At 37.6% G+C, this 24,905-nt stretch overlaps 2 protein-coding genes across 5 annotated transcripts in view; both read left to right on the forward strand.

The window, feature by feature from the left end:
• Nucleotides 1-465: 465 nt before the first annotated feature.
• LOC133848572 (clathrin heavy chain) lies at nt 466-16,133 on the forward strand. Of its 2 annotated transcripts, XM_062284195.1 has the most exons (8): nt 466-602; nt 1,976-2,424; nt 7,852-8,059; nt 8,130-12,431; nt 12,510-12,676; nt 14,338-14,424; nt 14,493-14,731; nt 15,405-16,133. In XM_062284195.1, exons 2-8 carry the CDS (start codon nt 2,383-2,385, stop codon nt 15,418-15,420), a joined length of 5,061 nt encoding a protein of 1,686 aa, XP_062140179.1. In that variant the 5' UTR covers nt 466-602; nt 1,976-2,382; the 3' UTR covers nt 15,421-16,133. The 2 variants fall into 2 exon arrangements, 1 of the variants encoding a protein (XP_062140179.1); XR_009895278.1 differs by lacking the exon at nt 466-602 and having other exon boundaries at nt 14,493-15,112.
• Nucleotides 16,134-18,163: 2,030 nt separating this feature from the next.
• Nucleotides 18,164-24,905, forward strand: part of LOC133848352 (rho GTPase-activating protein Graf) — an 80,078-nt gene continuing 73,336 nt past the window's right edge. For 2 of the 3 annotated variants that reach the window (XM_062283867.1, XM_062283869.1), the window contains exons 1-2: nt 18,165-18,392; nt 19,616-20,538. In XM_062283867.1, the coding sequence (XP_062139851.1) occupies nt 19,872-20,538 (667 nt within the window). In that variant the 5' untranslated portion in view covers nt 18,165-18,392; nt 19,616-19,871. Of the gene's footprint in view, nt 18,393-19,615; nt 20,539-24,905 lie in introns of all 3 variants that reach the window. The other variant, XM_062283870.1, reaches the window with a different exon arrangement.

Raw genomic sequence — 24,905 nt, forward strand, 5'->3', positions numbered from 1 at the left:
TGTTAAATGAGGAGCAATAATACTCTTGTTAAAAATATAATTTTATAAATTATTGTAGTTTTCTCTTAAATTATTTTACTAATACTTAAATTAAGAAGTCAGTGAATTATCTACCTACTACACGGACTAGACATAAGTAAATACTCAAGTTCTTCTCTGTTATGGCAACTAGATACATTCGATATTTGTATTGAGAACCGATATATTTTTAACAGCAAGCAACCAGTGTGCACATATCTGGTATTTCTTCTATATTTATATTGTTTAATAACTGGGTATACTATTCGAAACAAGTCAGAAAATATTTAACAAACTCTTGTTATTTTCTTAATAATTGGCATTTTACAAAAATAAGAAATATTCATCGCTTGGATATTCAAGTGTTGCCATTCCAAGCAAGGAGTATATTTCGGTATATGTGCAAGTTCAACTTGTGGTCACACTGCCGACGTCGTCTCATTCAATATTTTTTTTTCGATGTAATTTTTGCTCTTTCGTGTATTTTTTAACGAATAAGAATAATGTGTTAAGAGTTCAATGTGAATCGTATCGTCGTGTGTTCGTGCAGACGTGCAATTGTTTAAAACTACAGCAATAAACTGGTACGCTTCCGCCTCCCACAAAACTACAATCGAAAATTCTTAACTTTTTTGCCGTCTTTTTTTGTATGGTTTTCAAATTGAAAATTACACTTTAATTGCAATAAGCAAAAAGCGCACAATGCGTATTGTCTACTTAAAACGAAACAGCAAAATACACGGCTAACAAAGAGAAAGACAATAACTACAGTTATATTTTTTTTTACGCTTTTTTAACAAAAGTCAAAAGTGTTTTAGTGGGCGGTGTTTTTCATTTTGAACATTTTTCTTTTTTGTTTATGTGGCATACGTGTTTAAAGCAATTGCCCAGTGCGGTTTTTTTTTTGTTGAGGGGGAGGGGGTCTTTTAAGCTGAAATTTGGCACTCGAGTTATGTGTGTGTGATAGTAGTGCTGCGTGGCAAAAATCAATGCAAAAAGTGTTTTTTCTTTCTTTTTTTTGGTAAAATACATAAGTACAACGCAAAGCAATTTTTTCACTGCTACACGTACATCTGTCATTGCAAGTGTGTGTGTGTGTTCAAGTATGACTGTGTTGGAGCGCAACTCAACATGGCTGACAGTGTGGTGGGCTAGAGCCTATGTATGTATGAGGAAGAAGCAGTGTTGCCTCAAATTTATTAGTGAGGGGGATCCAGCAAAAAAAAAAAATGCAACAAATACGGATACATTTGTAGACTAACAAAGTTTATTGTAATAAAGGCTCTGTATTAATTAATTTAGTTTCATGTGTGTGTGGTCACACTTGCACGGCGCGCATTTTGACATTTCGATATTTGACTTTGTCATGCACCAATACAATAGCACACACACCGATAGCAGCAATCTGTGGTGTGGTGTATTTCAGTTTGTAACAAACCCACCATAGGGGCTCTGTCACTGTCTCTCGCTATCGTCGTACTTATTGTTATTGTTGTTGGCTGCTGTCAGTGTTGTCGCCCGTGTCGATTCATTAATATATAGAAATCTTTTTTGTTTCTTTTTTTTATTTGTTTGTATTTGCGGATTGTCAACAGTGCACAATATGATGTGAAACATTCAAGTGACTACAAAATTGTATATAAGATAATATTAAATTAATAAAGAAAAAAAAAACACGAAATAAAAGTAGTTAACAAGGAAGTTTTCTGTGTGTGTATGAGAGTGTGTGTGGATGTGTGACTTATGGGGGAAAAACATTGAGAGGCGGTGACGGTGGCTTTCTAGTATAATTAATAATAATAGAGGCAATGCTAGAAATATATAAATAATACACAATTTTGTTTTTTTGTATTATTAACAAAAATTATTATTTTAACAAAAAACAAAACGTTAAAAAAAGGAAAAACAAAAACAAAATAAATACAACAACAAATTCTTGATTTTACTTTCTCTGCAGTTTTTGGTGTAAAATCTACAAGCAAAGCGCGTAACGAAAATTGCTAAATATCCGAACCGAAACAAATCTAACAAAACAGTAACCGCAACAACAACGAACCTACGATAAAAAAAAAACAAAAGTCGACGTAAACGTTGACGTAGAAATTAACAAAAAAACAGTATTCGTTTATTCACTCTCCCGGTTTTACTTACGCTCTTATCAAACAACAATCAAATAAAAGTGCGTGTGTAATCCAACCAACAAGAAGCAGAAGAAGGAAAAGCAGCAGACTCCATCAGAAGAAGAAGCGGCAACAGCAGCAACAACTCCTCAACTTCAGTGAAAGAGTGAGAGAGAGAGAAAGCGTAGTGTGTGTTTGTGTGTGTGCGACAGAGTGAGAGAGTGCACCACAATAGCCAGTCAAGATGACGCAACCGCTGCCCATACGCTTTCAAGAGCATTTACAGGTGAGTTAAATGGGTGTGAAAGGGATGTACAGAATGCTGCGGAAGACGGGGGGACAATTATTTGTCTATTTAATTTGAGTGCGCGAGAACAGGCCACAGAAAAAAACATAAAGAAAATCCAATTCCAGTCCTCCTCATAGGCACTCTGTCAATCCAAACCACTTGTTGTTGTGCCTACCATATGGACAATGTACGCAATAAAAGAACAACAACAGCGAGAACTACAGAAATGCAGCCCATTCTTATAAGAAAACTCGCTGTGCACTGTGGGTCAAGAGTTCATGAAAAGTCGCGATTATTTGTTTCGTGCAAAATTGTTTCATTTTATTTCACACTCTAAAACTGTAAAATAAAGTATTCATAAATGCTCGATTTTTAATACAATAAGATCAAAATTACTATAGAATATCTTGAGCGTCTTAGTTTTTCCAATTTCGAAATATTTTTTCGTCCAAAATAAGGGTCTTTTATTTCTCACAAGAAAAATTACAATTTCGTTCCCAAGTTTTTCTATTTTGACTTGTATTTATTTTAACTGAAAATGTATTGCAAAAATAAATTGACAAAAAATCTGAGAAATTCTGGCATTAAATATGTGTCGTGTGGAAAATGGTATTTAAACCACTGTAAGGTATGCGTAAATAACGATTCTTGGTAAAAAATAAAAAAAAAACCAAAATGAAACTAGTCGAAACGAAGATACTCGGTTCGGTTTCGATTATTCAGGCTTACGAAAATGTCGAATGAGTCACTCGGAAACAAGCCGGCGGTAGACGCCTTCATTGCTGTCAGTATTCTTTTGTTTTTTATTTTTTTTGTTGTTCGCTCTCACGCTCTCTCCCCACTGTTTATCACTGTATATGAGAGTATGTGTGTGTGTTTGTTTGCTGGGTCTTGGATTTCGCTTTGGTTTTTTTTGTGCGCTGATAAACAACATGTCGAACTGAAACGGCAGCAGAGTTGCTCCAATTGTCAGAAATTTGCTCTCTTTCTATCCCATACTTTGGTGCTATCTATTCATCTAGCTGTGTAATTACTGCATGCATATAAATATGCATATGTTTCGCTATGTGTGTGTGTGTGTGTGTTGAAAATCAAAGAGCATGCAATCGCTGCCGTCGCGGCTGCCGGTGACAAATGCCGGCTCATGCACACTTACATTCAAACAATACCCATGCACTTGCACACACACACACATACACCTGCACGTATTGAAGTTAACGTTTGCGTTTGTATGCGTGTGTGTGTTGCCAAACCGGTTTCACAGTAATGACGAAAGCTTTTGGGTTTTTTCCTTCTTTTTTCTTTTCTACTCGATTTTTTTTTGTTGTGCAAAGGAAATGCAGCAATGTTTTTCTTAATGTATTCTATGCAAATGTTTTGTTATACATTTGTTTGCATACATATATATGTACATATATAATTGTTTGTATGTATGTGTGATTTTGATGTGCAGCAGAGTGAGGCAGGTGGAAGTTCATTGGCTGAGCAACATGTTACGTTTATTCCCCACATCCACTCCCACTCTTACTATGCGCTGTGGTGAAATCACACGCACACAAACTCACACACACACAAGCTGGCGTGTATTCACCACGTTTTAGCATGTTGTAACTTAAGCTTAGCCGACTGCATGCTTTTGTTGTTGTCGCTTCGTTTTGATTGAATAAATCAAAGATGCTTCGTCTCCTTCTTTTCTTGCTTGCTTTTTATTTTAAACCGTTCTCGCTTTTTCCTCTGATTGGTGTAGGAGATGATCCATAAGCATTTACAGTTACTATGTGCGTGTACACACATACACATAAGTGAAGCTGCTACCCATATTATTATCGCGCCGTTCGTTGTAGTTGTCGTTGTCGTTGTTTTGCTGTTGCTCTTGCTGTTAATTTTACTTGTATCCATGTCAGCAAGTCAGTCGGCTGCAACGACGCGTTGGGGCGGTTCAAGTTTTATGAGGCGTCGCTTTATCTTATCTTTGGTCTCATTTCCACTATAGTATTTGTATGTGGCCACTAGAGAAATATTCCGGCTTGCCAATCGATATATCGAAAACAATTATTATTTTTCCTTTTATTGAAATAAAATAAAACATTTTTACATTTATTTATTTCAAAATTGAAAATTTAACTCTAAATTGTGTTTTTTTAAATTTTAAATTCAACATATTTTTATGTTCTATTTACTCTTTTTCATATTTAAAATACAACTACAAAATGTAGTTATGTACTTTCATTTATTATTATTTATTTGTTCGATCTATGTTTGAGTTCTTTTTGAAGCTTTCACTTCTCTCTCACTCACAACACATTCCATCCATATGTTCAAGTTGTGAGACACCCTACTCCAAAATATGGTCCACTTAGCCGTACGGCCCAAGTGCCAAGCGGGGCGTATAGACTAAATTTGATTATGGATGGATGGATGGAACACACAGTCCAACGTCTTTTATGTGTGTCGTCGACAGCGTCGTTGGACTAAGTGCGAAATGACCATATGTTAATTTGTAATTGACATAAATAAAATGTGAAAACACGAGAGAGCGCGAAAGAGAAAGAGGAGAAGCATAAAATAAAATTGAAGAAAATCCCACCTTGAGTACACTTTGATACAAAAAGTTAGCCCAGTGTGTTTTTTTTTTGTTGTCGCCCTGCGTAAGGGCAATTTTGATCAATAATATCCCCCACCATTTGAATGCGTACAACAAATTTTGCGATGACACGCCAAAAAAAAAAGTTGACAATAAATCGATAACTACTACACATAGTACATATATCTAGGAAAACATTGCGCTCGGAGGAACGCCCCCTCAAAAGTTTCTTTTTTTTTTGTTTATTGATAATTGGGCGTATGTTTTTTTTTGTTTCCGAACTGAGTGATTATCGTTGTAGTAAATCAATGCAGTTGATAACTGCACGATATCTCGCTGACTTATCGCACTTATATAAAGCCTATATATTTATATAGTTTTGTATTTGTATGATGCATCGATTGTTTAGCCAAAAACCCTTTTTTCTTTTCCCCTTTCTCTTTCTCTATGACTCTGGATATTGATGATTCATCGGTTTTGCCTAGTAATTATATTTTACAGGCATGCCCATTTAAATAACAACACTTTCACTCACTCTTTTTAGTACACACATATACTTGAATGATTATAGAAATGTTTTCCATATTTGTTCTCTTATTTTTTATGGTTTTTTTTTTCATTCAGTGTTTTTTTTTTTATGGGGTGTATGTGCCAGGCACAGCATTTACTTAACTGATAACTGTCACATATTTCTTGCTCTCTTTTCTTATCATCCCCGGGAAGCAGAGAACTGTTAAAAAAAAAATGAAAGAATGACAAATAGCGTCAAGTAATTTTTGACAAATAAAAAGGGAAAAGTATTTAACAGTTTTATGAAATTAAATGTGTAGAAATTAGGTTAAATTAAAAAAGTATTCAACAATTTTATGAATTTCAACTTTATAAGTTATTTTTATGAAATTGAATATATAGAAATAAAGTTAAATTAAAAGGGAAAAGTATTTAATTTTTTTTTTATAAAATTAAATGTGTAGAAATCAAGTTAAATTAAATAAAAATTTTCTTTATTTATTTTTCGATTACTAAGATTTCAAACAGATAATTGTTAATATGAAACGAAAACGAAATGACTTCAAAATTAATGCGTAAATATGAATTTATATTTATTCTACTATATTATGCATATAATACAAGTTGAACAAGCTGCAATTATTGCTCAATTTGTTCATTCATTTTTAGCTCTCTTATCGTTATCGTTGTTGCTTTCGTTGTCGTTGTCGCTCTTGTTGTTAATTTTAGTATAGCTTAATAATTAAATTTAAAATGGCAAAACGCCATTTTGGGCTTTTTATTTGCTGATGATGAAAAATTCCTCAAATGTTTTTGTTGTTGTATTTATTTTTATGAACTTTTCTCTTTGTTTTCGTTCTTTGTGTTCATCAAGTGCAATGCATTGAAACAATTACAAACACACATATATGTACATTTGTATAATAGAAACACACAAGAAGAAAAAAAACAAAAAAGGAATTCAAATTGAAGAGAGTGCCAAAGAGCAAGAGAGCGAGAGAGAGAGAGAGGGAGAGAATGTTTGTGCTTAATCGAATGCGAAACCTTGAACTTTTCTCATTTGTTTACCAAAAGCGATCAATCTTTGTGGGGGGAACAGACGCCTTGACAATTGCGTTTTATATTTGTTGAGGAAGATTGAACGATGGGCGAGAGAGGGGGTGGTCAGGGAGAAGTGTAAATTAGGGCTGTTAAATTGATAATGCAACGACGCTAATCTGATCTTAAACAACTCGTCTAGACAGCCGACTAGACAACAACAAAAAAAGCGATCTAGAGATGTAAAATAAAAAACAATACGGAATACAATTGGAAAAGCATTTCAATATTTTTTTTAACTGAAACAGTTTGTTGTGGAAAGTTAGCTTTATTTTTAAATGTTTTGTTGTATTGTTGTCAATAATTCATGCACCATAAAGTTGAGCAGAAGTCTCGTGTGAACTTATGGAATTTTTGTTAAAAAACTGATTAAATGAAGAAGCTTGGTAAACTCTTAAAAGTTTATTCAATGCTGAGCAAACTTCGAACTATTTAATGAATCGAAGAACTGTTAACTCACTATTGTAATACCACAGTAAATCTCTCTAATCCTTTTAATGTGAAATAATTATATGGAAACTGCTCAGCAAACCTTTTAGTCTTTTTTTAACCCCCAAACCAAAGGGTCTCGCATATTCTGTATACGCTTCTTAACGTTGATATCTATTCTTTGAAAAACTTAAGACTTCTTCAACAGTTTACTAGATTATTCCTTCGCCCAAGCCAAAGGGTCTCGCATATTACGTATACGTAACATAGCTTTGATAGAGCAGACTCTTAAAGGAGTGTTTCATACTCTTTACCAACTTACTAGACTCTTCTTGTCCCAACCGAAAGGGTCTCGTATATTACGTAGACCTTACAAAACTTTAATACTAGCATACTCTTTAAAAAGAGGACAATCAAACTCAAAAGACCTGTTCATTAACCTATTAGACTCTACACTCAATACCAAAGGGTCTTGCATATTCTGTATACACTTCTTAGCGTTGACATCTTCTAATATAAGCAGACTCTTTCACAAACACATTCAAACTTGAAAGACTTTTTTCACCAACTTACTAGACTCTTGACCCAAACTAAAGGGTCTCGCATAGTGCATAGAATCAAACTTTTTTTAACCAGTTTGACACTTTTTACCTCCAAAGCAAAGGGTCTCAAACAAACTCGAAAGACTTGCTGACCAACCTATTAGATTCTTTTAGCACTCAAAAGCAAAGGGTCTTGCATATTACGTATACGCAACATAATTAATGAGGTACATTTTCTAATATTTTTGCATTCCTTGACAGCTCACAAATGTTGGCATCAATCCGAACTCGTTCTCGTTCAGCACGCTCACAATGGAGTCGGACAAGTTCATCTGTGTGCGGGAGAAGAGCAACGATACCGCCCAGGTGGTCATCATTGATATGAACGACTCATCGAATCCAACGCGACGTCCCATTTCCGCTGATTCGGCCATCATGAATCCGGCCAGCAAGGTGATTGCGCTCAAAGGTAAAGATAAACTAATAATAATAAATGAAATAAATACTAATGGAAATTCCTTTACCTTTGACTTTGATAGCGCAAAAGACGCTGCAGATCTTCAACATTGAGATGAAGTCGAAGATGAAGGCGCACACGATGAACGAGGATGTGGTGTTCTGGAAATGGATATCCCTCAATACGCTCGCTCTGGTGACCGAGACGAGCGTGTTCCATTGGTCGATGGAGGGTGATTCGATGCCACAGAAAATGTTCGATCGCCACTCATCGCTCAACGGCTGTCAGATCATCAACTATCGCTGCAATGCATCGCAACAATGGCTCCTCCTCGTTGGCATCTCGGCGCTGCCAAGTCGCGTCGCTGGCGCCATGCAACTGTATTCGGTGGAGCGTAAAGTGTCGCAGGCGATTGAGGGACACGCCGCTAGCTTTGCCACCTTCAAGATCGAGGGCAACAAGGAGCCGACGACGCTGTTCTGTTTCGCTGTGCGCACCGCCACCGGCGGCAAGTTGCACATCATTGAGGTGGGCACACCGCCAAATGGCAATCAACCGTTCCCGAAGAAGGCGGTCGATGTATTCTTTCCGCCGGAGGCGCAAAATGATTTCCCCGTGGCAATGCAAGTTTCCGCCAAGTACGATACAATCTATTTGATAACCAAATATGGATACATACATCTGTACGACATGGAAACGGCCACGTGCATCTACATGAATCGCATATCGGCCGATACGATTTTTGTGACGGCACCGCACGAGGCCAGCGGCGGCATCATTGGCGTCAATCGCAAGGGTCAGGTTCTGTCCGTAACCGTCGATGAGGAGCAAATCATCCCGTACATCAATACCGTGCTGCAAAATCCCGATTTGGCATTGCGTATGGCGGTGCGCAACAATCTCGCCGGCGCCGAGGATCTCTTTGTGCGCAAATTCAACAAGCTCTTCACCGCCGGCCAATACGCCGAGGCGGCCAAAGTCGCAGCCCTCGCTCCGAAGGCCATTCTGCGCACCCCGCAGACGATTCAACGTTTCCAGCAGGTGCAAACGCCGGCTGGCTCGACGACGCCACCGTTGCTCCAATACTTTGGCATCCTCCTCGATCAGGGCAAACTGAACAAGTTCGAATCGCTTGAGTTGTGTCGCCCCGTCTTGTTGCAGGGCAAGAAGCAATTGTGCGAGAAATGGCTGAAGGAGGAGAAACTCGAGTGCAGCGAAGAGTTGGGTGATTTGGTCAAGACATCCGATTTGACGCTCGCCCTCTCGATCTATTTGCGCGCCAATGTGCCCAACAAGGTGATACAATGCTTTGCCGAGACCGGACAATTCCAGAAGATTGTGCTGTACGCCAAGAAGGTGAACTACACGCCCGATTACATTTTCCTGTTGCGCTCCGTGATGCGCAGCAATCCCGAACAGGGCGCCGGATTTGCTTCGATGCTTGTCGCCGAGGAGGAACCGCTGGCGGACATCAATCAGATTGTCGACATTTTCATGGAACACTCGATGGTGCAACAGTGCACCGCATTCCTCCTCGACGCCCTCAAGCACAATCGTCCCGCCGAGGGAGCGCTGCAGACGCGTCTGCTCGAAATGAACTTGATGTCGGCTCCACAAGTGGCGGATGCCATCTTGGGCAACGCCATGTTCACGCACTACGATCGGGCGCACATCGCTCAGCTGTGCGAGAAGGCCGGACTCTTGCAGCGTGCTCTCGAGCACTATACGGATCTGTATGACATTAAGCGGGCGGTTGTGCATACACATATGCTCAATGCCGAGTGGTTGGTCAGTTTCTTTGGCACACTGTCGGTGGAGGATTCGCTCGAGTGTTTGAAGGCCATGTTGACGGCGAATTTGCGTCAGAATTTGCAGATTTGTGTGCAGATCGCCACCAAATATCACGAACAATTGACCACAAAGGCGTTGATTGATTTGTTTGAGAGCTTCAAGAGCTACGACGGTTTGTTCTATTTCCTGAGCAGCATTGTCAACTTCTCCCAGGATCCCGAGGTGCATTTCAAGTACATTCAGGCCGCCTGCAAGACCAATCAAATCAAGGAGGTGGAACGCATCTGTCGCGAATCCAATTGCTACAACCCGGAGCGTGTCAAGAACTTCTTGAAGGAGGCCAAACTGACCGATCAGCTCCCCTTGATTATTGTCTGCGATCGCTTCGATTTCGTGCACGATTTGGTGCTCTATTTGTATCGCAACAATCTGCAGAAATACATTGAGATCTATGTCCAGAAGGTGAATCCATCCCGTCTGCCCGTCGTCGTTGGCGGTCTGCTCGATGTCGATTGCAGCGAGGACATTATCAAGAACCTCATCCTGGTGGTCAAGGGACAATTCTCGACAGACGAACTCGTCGAGGAGGTGGAGAAACGCAATCGCTTGAAATTGCTGCTGCCCTGGCTGGAGTCGCGTGTCCACGAGGGTTGCGTCGAACCCGCCACGCACAATGCGCTGGCCAAGATCTACATCGATTCGAACAACAATCCCGAGCGTTTCCTCAAGGAGAATCAATACTACGACAGCCGTGTTGTTGGTCGCTATTGCGAGAAGCGTGATCCCCATTTGGCGTGCGTTGCCTACGAGCGCGGTCAATGCGATCGCGAGTTGATTGCCGTCTGCAATGAGAATTCGCTGTTCAAGAGCGAGGCACGCTATCTGGTCGGACGTCGTGATGCCGAACTCTGGGCCGAGGTGCTATCGGAGGCCAATCCCTACAAGCGTCAGTTGATCGATCAGGTGGTGCAGACCGCACTCTCGGAGACTCAAGATCCCGATGACATTTCGGTCACTGTTAAGGCATTCATGACCGCCGATTTGCCCAACGAATTGATCGAGCTGCTGGAGAAGATCATTCTGGACTCGTCCGTTTTCAGTGATCATCGCAATCTACAGAATCTGTTGATCTTGACCGCCATCAAGGCGGATCGCACACGTGTCATGGACTACATCAATCGATTGGATAACTACGATGCACCGGATATTGCCAACATTGCCATCAGCAATCAGTTGTACGAAGAGGCATTTGCCATTTTCAAGAAATTCGATGTGAACACTTCGGCCATCCAAGTGCTGATCGATCAGGTGAACAATTTGGAGCGTGCCAACGAGTTTGCCGAGCGTTGCAATGAGCCAGCCGTTTGGTCTCAGCTCGCCAAGGCGCAGCTGCAACAGGGTCTGGTCAAGGAGGCCATCGATTCGTACATCAAGGCCGATGATCCCAGCGCCTACATGGATGTCGTCGATGTTGCTAGCAAAGTGGAGTCATGGGATGATCTGGTACGTTATCTGCAGATGGCACGCAAGAAGGCCCGTGAATCGTACATTGAGAGTGAACTGATCTATGCGTATGCACGCACCGGACGTCTGGCCGATCTGGAGGAGTTCATCTCGGGACCGAATCATGCGGACATCCAGAAGATCGGTGATCGTTGCTTCAGCGATGGAATGTACGATGCCGCCAAGCTGTTGTACAACAATGTCAGCAATTTCGCCCGACTCGCCATCACGTTGGTCTATCTGAAGGAGTTCCAAGGCGCCGTCGATTCCGCCCGCAAGGCCAACTCGACGCGCACCTGGAAGGAAGTGTGCTTCGCCTGTGTCGATGCCGAGGAATTCCGTTTGGCGCAAATGTGTGGACTGCACATTGTGGTGCATGCCGATGAGCTCGAGGATTTGATCAATTACTATCAGAATCGTGGATACTTCGAGGAGTTGATCGCGTTGCTTGAGTCCGCTCTGGGATTGGAGCGTGCTCACATGGGCATGTTCAGTGAGCTGGCAATATTGTATTCGAAATTCAAGCCATCGAAGATGCGCGAACATTTGGAATTGTTCTGGTCGCGTGTGAATATCCCGAAGGTGTTGCGTGCCGCCGAATCGGCGCATTTGTGGTCCGAATTGGTCTTCCTCTATGACAAATATGAGGAGTACGATAACGCGGTGCTTGCGATGATGGCACATCCCACGGAGGCATGGCGTGAGGGACACTTCAAGGACATCATCACCAAGGTGGCCAACATTGAGCTCTACTACAAGGCAATTGAATTCTATTTGGACTTTAAGCCGCTGCTCTTGAACGACATGCTGCTGGTGTTGGCTCCACGCATGGATCACACTCGTGCCGTCAGCTATTTCTCAAAGACCGGCTATCTGCCGCTGGTGAAACCATATCTCCGCTCGGTGCAGTCGCTCAACAATAAGGCAATCAACGAGGCCCTCAACGGCCTGCTGATCGATGAGGAGGACTACCAGGGGCTGCGCAATTCGATCGATGGTTTCGACAACTTTGACACCATTGCGCTGGCGCAGAAGCTCGAGAAGCACGAGCTCACCGAATTCCGTCGCATTGCGGCCTATCTCTACAAGGGTGAGTTTGTTTGCCTTGCCTACTTCTTTTATTATTCAATCATTTCATTCATATTAATCTTCATTCTGTTTTTGGTAGGCAACAATCGCTGGAAGCAGAGCGTCGAGCTGTGCAAAAAGGATAAACTGTACAAGGACGCCATGGAGTATGCTGCCGAGTCGGGCAAACAGGAGATTGCCGAGGAGCTCTTGGGTTGGTTCCTGGAACGCAATGCGCACGATTGCTTTGCGGCATGTCTATATCAGGTGCGTGACCATTTTGGGTAGCAGATGTGGAGATTTTAGAAGAAGATGTGGAGACATTTTTAGAAGACATGAAGACTATAGTAGAAGATGTGGAGACCTTAGAAGACGTAGAGACATTAAGTAGATGTGGAGACCTTAGAAGATGTGGATACCTTAATAGACGATGTGAAGACTATAGTAGAAGATGTGGAAACCTTAGAAGATGTGGAGACTTTAATACAAGACGTGGAAACTTTAGTAGAAGGCGTGAAGACTTGTCGAATATGTGGAAGATGTAAAGACTAGTAAATGTGTAAACTAAAGTAAAAGATGCGAATATTTTAGTAGAAGATGTGGAGACATTAGTAGAAGTCTTTAGTAGATGTTAAGACTTTAGTAGATGTGGGGACTTTAGTAGAATACGTTAAGTAGAAGATGTGAAGGCTTCATTAGACGTGGAGACTTTAATAAAAGATGTGAGGACTTTAGTAAAAGATGTGAAGTAAAGTTGTGGAGATTTTAGTACAAGATGTGAAAACTTCAGTAAAGACTTGTAGAATATGTTCCTTAAAGGAAGATGTAAAGATTTTAGTTAAAGTTGCCTGAGACTGAAATTGAGATTGAGTTAAATTATGTTACACTCTTAATTTTCGAGTTTACACTTTACACTTCTCGATTCTAAGCAAAGCAAAAAATAGTTTAAAATTCAACATCAAAGTTGAGCAAGCTGATTTTATGTTAATTTGATGCGCAATGTGTAATATTTATCGATTCCAAGTGCTCTATCAATTGTGGCAAAACAACATTCTATTTTGGCATTGAAAGCTTAATTTCAATGTTGTATTTTGCAAGTGTTCTCAAGGAATTGATTTGAGTTAAAATTTAAGATATACAACTAATTGAAGCAAACAAAAAACTAAAAAAGCAAATAGACTAGACTAATGACATTTTTAAATATATGCAACTTAATTGAAAATGTGAGTGAGGCAGCAACTAGATTAATGACATGTTTAAATTAATAAGAATATTTATTAGCTGTTCTCTTTTCTTAAAAGGGTAACATATATTTGTGCATGCAGGAAATCTATGTAAGAGACAGAATAAGTCAAATCCGACCCCATAAAATATATATATTATTCATCATTAACTACAATATTTAAGATTCCTGAATTTTTTTTGCGATCAGACAAAAATTGCAAAAGTTATTCAAGAAATACTTTTGTATTGCAAAAAACGAATCTTAGTTGCCTTGGCTGACAACCTGATATATTTTGTACTCTATGGTATATTTAAAATATAGTACTATATCAATATACCAAATATAGCTTTCGGTATACTTTTGGTAAAATTTCTCAGAGCTTTCTTACTTGCTGTTCTTCAGTTACTAACGCGTCTTGAATTTCTTTTGATTTTCATAGAATATTTAGTTTCTGACTGTGAACTTTGAAAAAAAGTAAAAAACTACAAGCGATCGCTAGCACTGCGATTTCAAAGTTCACAACTGTGTTAGATTAAAATAAGGCAGAAAGTTAGTCCACTATCTTTAGATATATAAACTACTCAAATTACATATATAATATATACTCAACTACTTTTATTTAAACTACTCAAAACTATAAATATTAAGTAGATGAAACTCTTACTCCGATTACTAATGCATCTTTATTTGCTTTCTCTTTTAGTGCTACGATTTGCTGCGTCCCGATGTGATCCTGGAACTGGCATGGAAACACAAAATCATGGACTTTGCCATGCCCTACTTGATACAGGTAAGAAAGAATAAAAAGAACATAACAAAAAGAAGTCCATCAATTAATTGACAAAATATTATTTGCAGGTGCTGCGCGAGTACACCACGAAGGTGGATAAACTGGAGCTGAATGAGGCGCAGCGTGAGAAGGAGGATGATACCACGGAGCATAAAAACATAATACAAATGGAGCCACAGCTGATGATAACAGCTGGGCCAGCAATGGGCATACCACCACAATATGCAACAAATTATCCACCTGGCGCTGCGGCAGCGGCAGCAGCGGCTGCGGCAGCGGCAGGACGCAACATGGGCTATCCCTATATGTAGGCACACACTCCAACCAACCAACCAACCAACCAACAACACATACAGAATCATACAACAATTGTAGCTGTAACAACTATAACAACAACATCAACAACAGCAGCAGCAAAACACTAAGCAAAACAACAACAATTGAGAATGCCCACAACAACAACAATTCACTAATTATATTTGCATGAGCGCCAAAAACAACAAACAACAACAATTAAGAGAGTGCGAAATAAACGACCAACTACAACAACAACAACACTGAGAGCACGCGTAGTGAATATAATCTATATATATATCTAGTTATATATTTATTTGTTGAGTCACATACAACATACACAACAACAACATACACACAACATTATAATGATTAATAATATAATAACAATTTGGTTAGTTTGCTTGATTTTGTTTGTCAACTTTTGGAAAGTTTTTGCTCGATATTCATTTAATGCTAATGCTTAATGCCTAAAATATATATGAAACCAACAACGAATTGTAAAACCGTTTCAAAAGTTGATTTATTGAATATATATATATTAAATGAAAAAAAAAACATAATACCAATTAATATTGCCAGCTCTTTCTAATACATGCTTTGTTTTTCGCTTTCTCCCTCTCTCACTCTCTCTTACTCGCTCGTTCGTTCGTTCCTAACCCAACCAACAACAACAACAACAACAGCTACAAAAGCAACTAAGCGAACAGCAACAACAACAGCGCGAACTCAACAACAGCAACAACAACAACATGAAGCAGATAAACAATATATAGAAAGCGACAACAGCAACAACAACAACAAAAACTAGTGTTCAACAAAATGAGAAAGAATGGTCGTAGTTTATTATTATTATTAAAATTATTACATTTTAAGCATAAAACACAAAAACAACAAAACACATAAAACAAACATTTATATATATATATATTTATTAATATATATATATGCATAAATATAAATACAAATTAAATAAATAAAATTTATTAATTCATCAAAAAAATCAAACGGAAGCAAGAAAACATGGAAATGTGTTTATGTTTGAGACGCAACAACAACAACAACATCAAAAAAACAACCACAAAATAAAGTAAACATTTTTTGAAATTAGCAAAAAGAAAATATATTACAAATAATTATTAAAAGAAAAAAAAAACAAAAACAAAAGCAGGCACAGTTAACGTTTGAAATTGAAATTTTGTGGAACTCGTAACTTTTTGTTGTTGCCAGTTGCCAAACAACATCCACACAACATAAGCACACACACCATCCACACACACACACACAATACACTAATTACTGCTGCTGAAAAAAAGAAGAAAAAACAAAATTTATTTAATGAAATTGTAATTGTTTGTATAAAAAAAAAAACGACACAAAAACAACTCACGAAACATTCTACAACTTAAAGTAAAGATTTTAACTTAAAGCAAATTATATAAAAACAAAAAATACACAAAAACAATGAAAAAATCGAGAAAAAAATATGACGCGAGAGAAATGATAAAAAAAAAATTGCAAATCCATTAACGTAGCACGTTAAAAAGTAATTAAAATTATTATATATAAAATATAAATGCAACGTTAATACATAATAATTTTAAATTTAGAAATTTTTTGCGTTCCACAACATACGATCCACGATCCACACACACACATACTGACACTGACTAGTAAACTTTCCAATTCGCATAACGAATCAACCAGAAGACGATGATGACGAAGAAGATGATGAAGATGAAAAGAGGATGATGATAATGAAGATGATGAAATCAATTGAAGCAAAATTGAATTCGAACTATAATTATATGCTAACGGTATATAAAACATATATAGAAAATATTCAAAAACATGCCACTGCAAGCATATATCTATTATGATTATTATTATTATTACTATTATAATTTTTTTTTTGTATGTGATTTCATTTAAATTACATTTTTTCCACTTCATACGTAAAAACTCGTTAACTCTATTAACTAATTCTTCACTCAATTACAATTGAAATCAAAAAAAAAAACAAATTACATTCAAAATACGTATTTTCTTCTCAACAATTTTTTTTGTATTTTTTTTTTGTTTTTGGTCTAATCATTTTTTATTTGTATGTTTGCATGTCGAATGTATGATTTCATTTTGCTTATCGTTGCGAAGCGATGGAATAATGATTATATTAAAGAATAAATATATATATATATATAAATATATATATACTGATCATTATTGTACTATTATGATTATTATTATTCTATTATTATTGTCTATTAATATTATTTTGAGTAATTGCTATTATTATATACATATTGAAAATATACAAAATATAAATTACATTTAAAACTAGCATTTTTTCTATGGGGTGTTGAGGGGTTTTCTCATTCCGTTACTAAATGAATTTATTTTAGCATAAATTTAAATATTTTCAGAGATTGATGGGTTAAACGTCTTCTGACGTCTTCTTTTTAGCAGTAAATTACGATGCAACGTTCCACTGTCCTTCGAAAGTTGAGTAACGGCATTTTCTCTACTTTCCGGCACAAATAGCTCAACAAGTTCCAATGAACACATTCGCTTTCTTAAGAGACGCCATCTATGGGTAGTTGGCATAATCTCGTAATATACGCAAAAATGCGCGATGCTAACGTAAGCGTAACAGTGCGCTAACACCGCTTGAACACCAAACGGTTAAAAAAAGTCGCAATGTTTATAAAAGAAAAATGAAAGGCAAGCGTTGAATATTTAATAAATGTATTATATATTTCTTTTTATAGGCAAATTTTTTTAATAAAACCTGTTAATATTCATTTAATACGACTGCAATATTGTTGGGTTTTAGTATATTTCAAATTCGTGAAGTATATTTTGAACTTTACACATGCGGTCACGCTGTTAGCAACTCTAAAATGCGGCTGTTAAGCGGCAACAGCTTCCTAAGTTCGATTCGAGATTTTGAAAAAATATACAATTTTTGTAAGTCGTTGGATAATTTAATATAAAATATAATATTCCAAAAAATATTTGCAATAAATACGAAAATATTTTACATAACCGTTGACAGCTGCATAACAGTAATATACAGGCAATTTAACAGGAGAGCAACAGCGACAATTTGACGTCACTAATGGCGTTTATACTAAGCCGCATAACTTAATTATGGTTTGTAATTGCAATGTTACTTATATAAAAATGTTGAAGGATAAGTGATAAGGGCTAAGGGACAACCCTTTAATCACAACTGGAATCTCGCGCAAATAAAATACAATATTTTCGTGATTGAGTAGAGCGCGGGCTTCAAATTGAAATTGTGTATATGTGACGTCATGAAAGTGCTTTTCATGGCACGCTCAGAGCACACTGTCATTTACATAGATGACGATACCTTCTGTGGAGAGTCTCGACTGTTGTTATTTTTGTTGTGGGTTTTGTGTGTTGCTGTCGGTTTTGTCTTGTTGGATTTTTGCCGTGAACGGACTTCGACGTACGCGAGCGAGCGAGCGAACGACCGACGGCCGACGAGAGAATTGCATTTTGTTGTTTTTTTTTCGTGTGTGTTTTTAGTGCCGCGGTATTGCGTTTGAAAAATATACGCGTATTTTAGTTGATCGCGCGTATCAAAATGGCAGCAGCAGCAGCAGCCGCCACAATAGCCGCCGCAGCAGCTGAAATTATGCAATGAAGTGTGTAATTTTATTGTTTCAACCATCTTTACATTTTTCTCTTTTTTTTTTTTTAAATTTTAACACACATGTGTGTGAACAAAAAATGAAATACAAAAAAATTTAAAGTTCATGATGCGACATGAGAGAGATTGCTATGCGTGAGTGTGAGAGTGTGTGCGTGTGTACGTGCGAACGTTTGTGTGTGTTTTAAATTTGCAAAAAAAAGTAAAGAGTTGAAATCATAATAAAATAGAAATATAAACAACGCAAATATGCAGTGCAATCTAAGAGTGTGTGAGTGAGTGTGTGTATGTGTGACTGTGTGTATGGGAGAGTGTGTGTGCCGAACTGAACGCGCCTTTGTAGTTGATGTCGCGCAACCAGTTTTTTTTTTACGTACATATTCAACAAGTTTCTGCTAAAAGCGACTGCACAGTGTGTTTGTGTGAGTGTTGAGAGTGTTTGTTGTTTGGTTGTGTGCGTGTGTGTGAGCGAAATTTGATTTTTAGCAAATGAAATTAGTTGCAGCAGCGCAAACGGAAACCAAAGTCAGCAAAAAATTGCAAAGTAGCCGCAAAAGCAGCAAAATAAAGCAGTAGCAACAACAACAATAACAATGAAAGCAGGGCAGCGGAATTTCGCCGTTTAATAATTGCAAAAATTCTTTATCGCAACGCAATGCACACAAAAAACGCTATGTTAATGTTAGCGCTTCTTCTTTAACATTTTCGTCGTCTGCTGCAGCTTCCAGCAGTGCGTGTGCGAGTGAGACAGCAAGTTAAAGAGAGCAAGGGAGAGCACAACTGCTCTTGCTCTTGCGTTTGCTCTCGTTGTTATTGTTGTTTTTTTTTCTTTGCTGCTTTTGCTTTTGGCTACTCTGCAAAAAGATTGAAAATATGCAATTGAAAAACAAAGTTAGTACAACACAAGTAATTATTTTTGTTATGTGTTTTTATATGTATTTGTGCGCTTTGCCTTTTCCAAACTGCAGTCGTTTATTAATGTTAAGTGTTATTGTTATTGTTTAATGTTTTCCTCTCATGCGATTTGCATACAATTCAAATGTGTTTGTGTGTGTTTTATTTATTTACATTTTTTTTTTTTGCTGGTTCATTTATAATTGTTGTTCATCAGCTTTAATACATATTGTATATATATTTATTTGCTTCATTTTTTTTAGTTGTGCAAGTTAATTAAAATGTTTTTTCCCTCTTTTCCCACTATTTTGTTTGTTTTTGCAGTGCCGCATCAAATTTTTTTTTGTTGCATTTCGTTTTCGTTTGACAACCGACAACAAATAAATAAATAAATAATGAAATAAAGTAGAATAAAATGAAATGAATAAAAAGTGCAAGTGTTTTATAAAAAAAATATATAAATTGTGCGAAATATAAATGAATAAATGCGCAAAGAAAAAAGAAGAAATCTTTTGAAAATACGCATCATTTATTTGTTATTTGCTTTTCTGATCAATTTTTGGTTTTGCTTTAAAAAAATATGAAGCAGACGCAACACAAAATTAATAATAATTACAATAATAATAACAATATTAATAATATTAATTACAATACTACAACTAATGAGCCGCAATCAGCGAATACTAATAAAAAGAAATGCAATTATAACGCAACAGCAGCAGCAACAACAACAGCAACAGCAGCTACTAACAACAACTACAACAACACAACGGCAACAACTACAACAGCAACAGGAATCGCAACAACAGCTGCAGCTGCAAAAAGCAAATTGAAAAACAAACACATTTACTTTGTGCGTCGTCGCTTTCGACGCAACAGCAGCAACAATAACAACAACCAAAACAACAACAACAACAACAATAATAATATCAACAATAATAATAATCATAAAATTAAGCATAAAACAAATTTCAGCAGCGCAGCAACAACTAAAACAATACCAACAACAAATACCGCAGTAACAGCAGCAACAACAACAACAACAGCAAAAAACGGGAGGAAAGCGAAAATGGGCGGCGGCAAAGATATTCGCCGCGGCCTGGAGCCATTGGAATTTGAGGAATGCATTGTCGATAGTCCCGAGTTTCGTGATAATTTGAATCGTCACGAAAAGGAATTGGATCACACTAGTCATCAGATCAAGCGCATTATCAAAGAGGTGAAAGATCTAATGAGTGCCGCTAAAGGTGAGTACACGCATCTTACTCTTACTCTGTCCCTCCCATTCACAATGCCACCCTTATAGTTCACATTGTATGCGCGCGCCTTGTCTAACATTCGTCAAAAAGGGGGCGCGCACGCATGCGTGTGAACAACAGTATACTCAACACTCTTTGTGTGTTTGTTTGAGTGTGCGTGTCACGCTGCCTGTCAAGGTCAACTGGTAAACCCAACAAATACAATTTCTAAGCAGCAGAGCAAAGCGCACACAGAGAGAGAGAGAGAGAGAGTGAGCGTGCAAAGAGAGAGCAAAGGCAAAGAGAATGAGCAAGCGCAACGGGCATAGAATTAAATGTAAGCAAAAGCAGGCAGGCAGCATTGTTCTTGTTTTTGGCTCTTGTTCTTTTCTTATTGTCGCCAAGTACAGCAGCGCAGCCATTGCACAGATGCAGTTATGTGAGTGTGTTTGTGTGTGTATGTGTGTGTGTCAGTGTCCGTGTTTGTGCCTGTTTATATCGTTTTAGCAATCATTAGTCAAGTAGCTATTGTTATTGTTGCTGTGTTCGACAAGCAACGGCAACAGGTGCATGCAGCTGCTCACACACACACTCACACACACAAACACACACATTCAAATTGTCTGCGTTGCATTCACTGTTAGATTCATTACAAGCCTTATTTTTTTTTTTTTTGCTCAATGCAAATGCCTTTAATAAGTCGCCATTGTGACAGCCTACAGTGTGCAGTTGCAATGCTGATTATACCCTGTAAAGTAGTGCAAATTGCACGGAGACTTGCCTAATCATGCAGCCAGTGTTTGATCAGCATCAGTCAGCTGCCTGTTTCACATTTCTAGAGATAGTTACGACTACATCGTAATCATCAATGAAATTTCATAATATGAGATTTGAAATTATTGTATTTACAATTGATTTGACTTAATCGATAGTTGTCGATAAGAGATGTTGTAAATTTTAAATAAGATTTGTTTTATAACAAATGTTTAATTAAAAGCTAATTAATTTTTTATTGTATTTAGTTACAATTGATTTAGCTTTATCGATAATTATCGATATTATATCAGATTTTTAAAATATAAATATATTTGAATTGGTTTTAAACAATCGAATATATTTTCCAAATTGTAAACATTTTGGAATATATTTATGTGCCTGTAGATTAAAATAAATAAAATCGTTATTCGATATTTAATCGATACGAAGGCAAATTGAATGCGACGAACAAGATAGTTTGGAAAACGTTTCGCAACGATCGCCAGCTATGGCGGCGTTTCATTAATTTATGGCCCACTGACCACACCCAAGTCAAGTTCAAGTTGATCAATGACAAGCGAACTAACTAAATGTGATCGCGCGATTCACGTATGTACGTATTTAGTTATGTTCGTATGTGTGTGTGTGTGTGTGTGTGTATATATCGATAGTCAGGGCGGCAATCTTATCGCCTATCAGAATCGTATGGAATTGAGACGGGGAGCGAACGTGTTTGACTCGATAGATAAGCACTTGACCATTTAGTTAACTTAACCTTGACGCGATTAATTATGTAAGCACATGTATTAAACTTGTGCACATCGCTTGTGGGACGTTGTGTGCGTGTTTTGTCAACCGATTTGGATGCAGATCGAGATTCAGTTACCGATTTGGATTTCAACTTCCATTTCAATTTCAATAAGGCAAGCAGTCTTATTGTGAGCAGGCCATAAATAGTTGCTAGAAACAAGCGACGAAACTTGTAATTTTAATATATTAGCAAGTACAGCAACTGACTGAATGACTGACTGACTGATTGACTCACTGAAGTATTGATTGATGACAAGCACGGACAAGGTTAATGCTTAATTGATTGACCAACTGAAAGGTTGACTAACTGACCGAGTGACTGACGCTCAGAGTGACTAACTTTATGATGGTCTGACTGACTAACCCTGTGATGATTGACGATTGATTGATGACAAGAGCAGACCGACTTTCTGCTTGACTGACTAACGCAATGACTGACTTACACTCTGACTGAGTGACTAAGAGACTGCCAGCTTGACTGACTGATCATCTAATTGTCGATCTGACTGACTGACTGACTGATGTATTGATTGAGGGCAAGCACAGGTCAATGGTTGCTTGTGACCAAGTGAAAGACTGACTGACTCACTGAGGGACTGACGTTATGACTATTTGACTGACTAACTCAATGATGATTGATGATTGATTGATGACAAGCACTGACTGACTGCTTGACTGACTAACGCATAGACTGACTTACACTCTGATTGACTGAATGCCAGCTTGACTGACTGATCATCTAATTGTCGATCTGTTTGACTGACTGACTGATGCATTGATTGATGGCAAGCATTGACAGCCGCAAATTGAGTGCAACAAAAGCTGTAAACAAATCAAATGGTTTTTTTTTTCGCCCAAGGCGCGCTTTCAAAGTCAACACTCTGCTGATCGGTGGGAAGTGTCAAAAGGGGCGTTGCAGGGGCGGAGAGCAGAGAAAGAAACCGGCGAGGGAAAACAAAAAAAAACTGTTCGCATCCCACATTCGTGAATGCCATTGAGCGCAGTCACCAAACCAAGCCAAAAAACCAAGAAACCAAAAAATATATAAAAATGAAAAACGTGTAGCGCCATCATTGTCAAAATCATAGTCCAAGTCCAAGTTTGTAATGCTCACACAACACTCAGCATTCAACACTCAACATTCAAAATTCAATATATTCACACTCAGAGTCGAACACACTGACATTCACACATGCATTCGTTGTGCTTATTCAGTTTATTCACAGCGGTACTCGTTTCGTAGCTTTTGGGCTTTGTCAGATTCATTAGCTGCATAAGGTTTGTCACCTTTTCCATGTTTGTCACTGGCAAATAGACGGACAACTAGACACCAACTGTTCGATTGAGCCATCAAAGCGACCTGAAGATACCCTGTAAAAAGTGAAGACAACTATTTGATGGTTAAGTTGTATGTTTATCAAACTAGATCGATTTGAAAGTTGAGTTTTGATTAGTATTATTATTGGTAGTCATTTGGTAGTTATTACTACTAAATATACCCTGTAAATATGAATAGTTGTACGTATTTGAGTCGAATTTCGATCATCTATCGTGAATGTCTTACTTAGCTTATAGGGTATCTTTATATGTATAGTTTATAGCACATAGATAGAGGGTACAATCAAAGAATTGTACTTGTTGTTTGTTCTGTCAACACTTTGCGAAGCATTCATGTACACTCGAATCAATATAAATACGACTACGAATACGAATATAAATACGAAATTGAGTACAAAATACGAATTCGAATACAAATACTTGTTCTGAGGAGCTCTCTATCGTCTCGCTGTCTCCCTCTTTATATAGGTCAATGTGACAACAAATTTTTGATAGAGAACTAAAGCAACACTAACAACACCAACAACAACTCCTGAGTTATCAAAGTGCGCGAGGCCAGTTTCAAATGCAAATGCCCAAAAAAAAATGCTAGCCTAAACGACCTTCAGAGTGGGACAGACAAAAAGACTTGAGCGAGAGAGTGAGAAACACAAACAATCATCTATATTATATTAAAGTCTGATTAGGCGTGGCCATTAAATCTCTAGTCGTAGTCTTAGAAATCCAGTTCTCGAAAGTGTTCTAGTTGCTTTTTTTTCCCCCCCCGATTTGCATAAGAATCGTCTGAAGAAAATTTCAGTTTCATTCCATTCATATATTTGCTTTTTTTTTTTTATGTGTATGTATATCTTTAACGATCTCTGAAGTATGTGTATAGTATCTCATCTGGGCACATAACAAATATCTAATCTATCTTGAGCGTCGCTTTGGCATTCCTCAGCTATCTACGAATCCATGAATTATTGTTTGTCTAGCTTACACAAATTCCTATAGCTATCATCTATAGATACCGCATTTTTTCTCTTTTATCTCATGCATCTCTCTCAGCTGCAGATAAGATTTATCTTTATTTTATTTTATTTTTTTTTGCGAGGCGCATGTTTGCCATTATTTTAACTCGTTTTTAAGTATCCAATATCCAAGGAGCAATATCAATCGATACAAAGCAAAAAAATAAAAAAAAAACATCAAATATATGTATGTATGTATATCGAATGAATGTCAGTGTGTCTGGCATACCAAAACGGAGCAGAGACATGCAGAGAAAGCAAAGCGCACGACTCCAAGATACCATAGAAAAAGTGTATTTAGAGTGTTTTCATTAGTGAAACGAAATATTGTTAGAAATCATCTATGCTGTATAGATTTGAGTTGATATATTTTATTATTTCTGATATAGAATATCTAAACACTTAAGGATACATAAAAGAAATCAGTATTTAACAGGGTATCTAATGACTTGAAAAGCATAA

Source organism: Drosophila sulfurigaster, chromosome X, assembly GCF_023558435.1.
Source record: "Drosophila sulfurigaster albostrigata strain 15112-1811.04 chromosome X, ASM2355843v2, whole genome shotgun sequence".
Taxonomy (NCBI): domain Eukaryota; kingdom Metazoa; phylum Arthropoda; class Insecta; order Diptera; family Drosophilidae; genus Drosophila; species Drosophila sulfurigaster.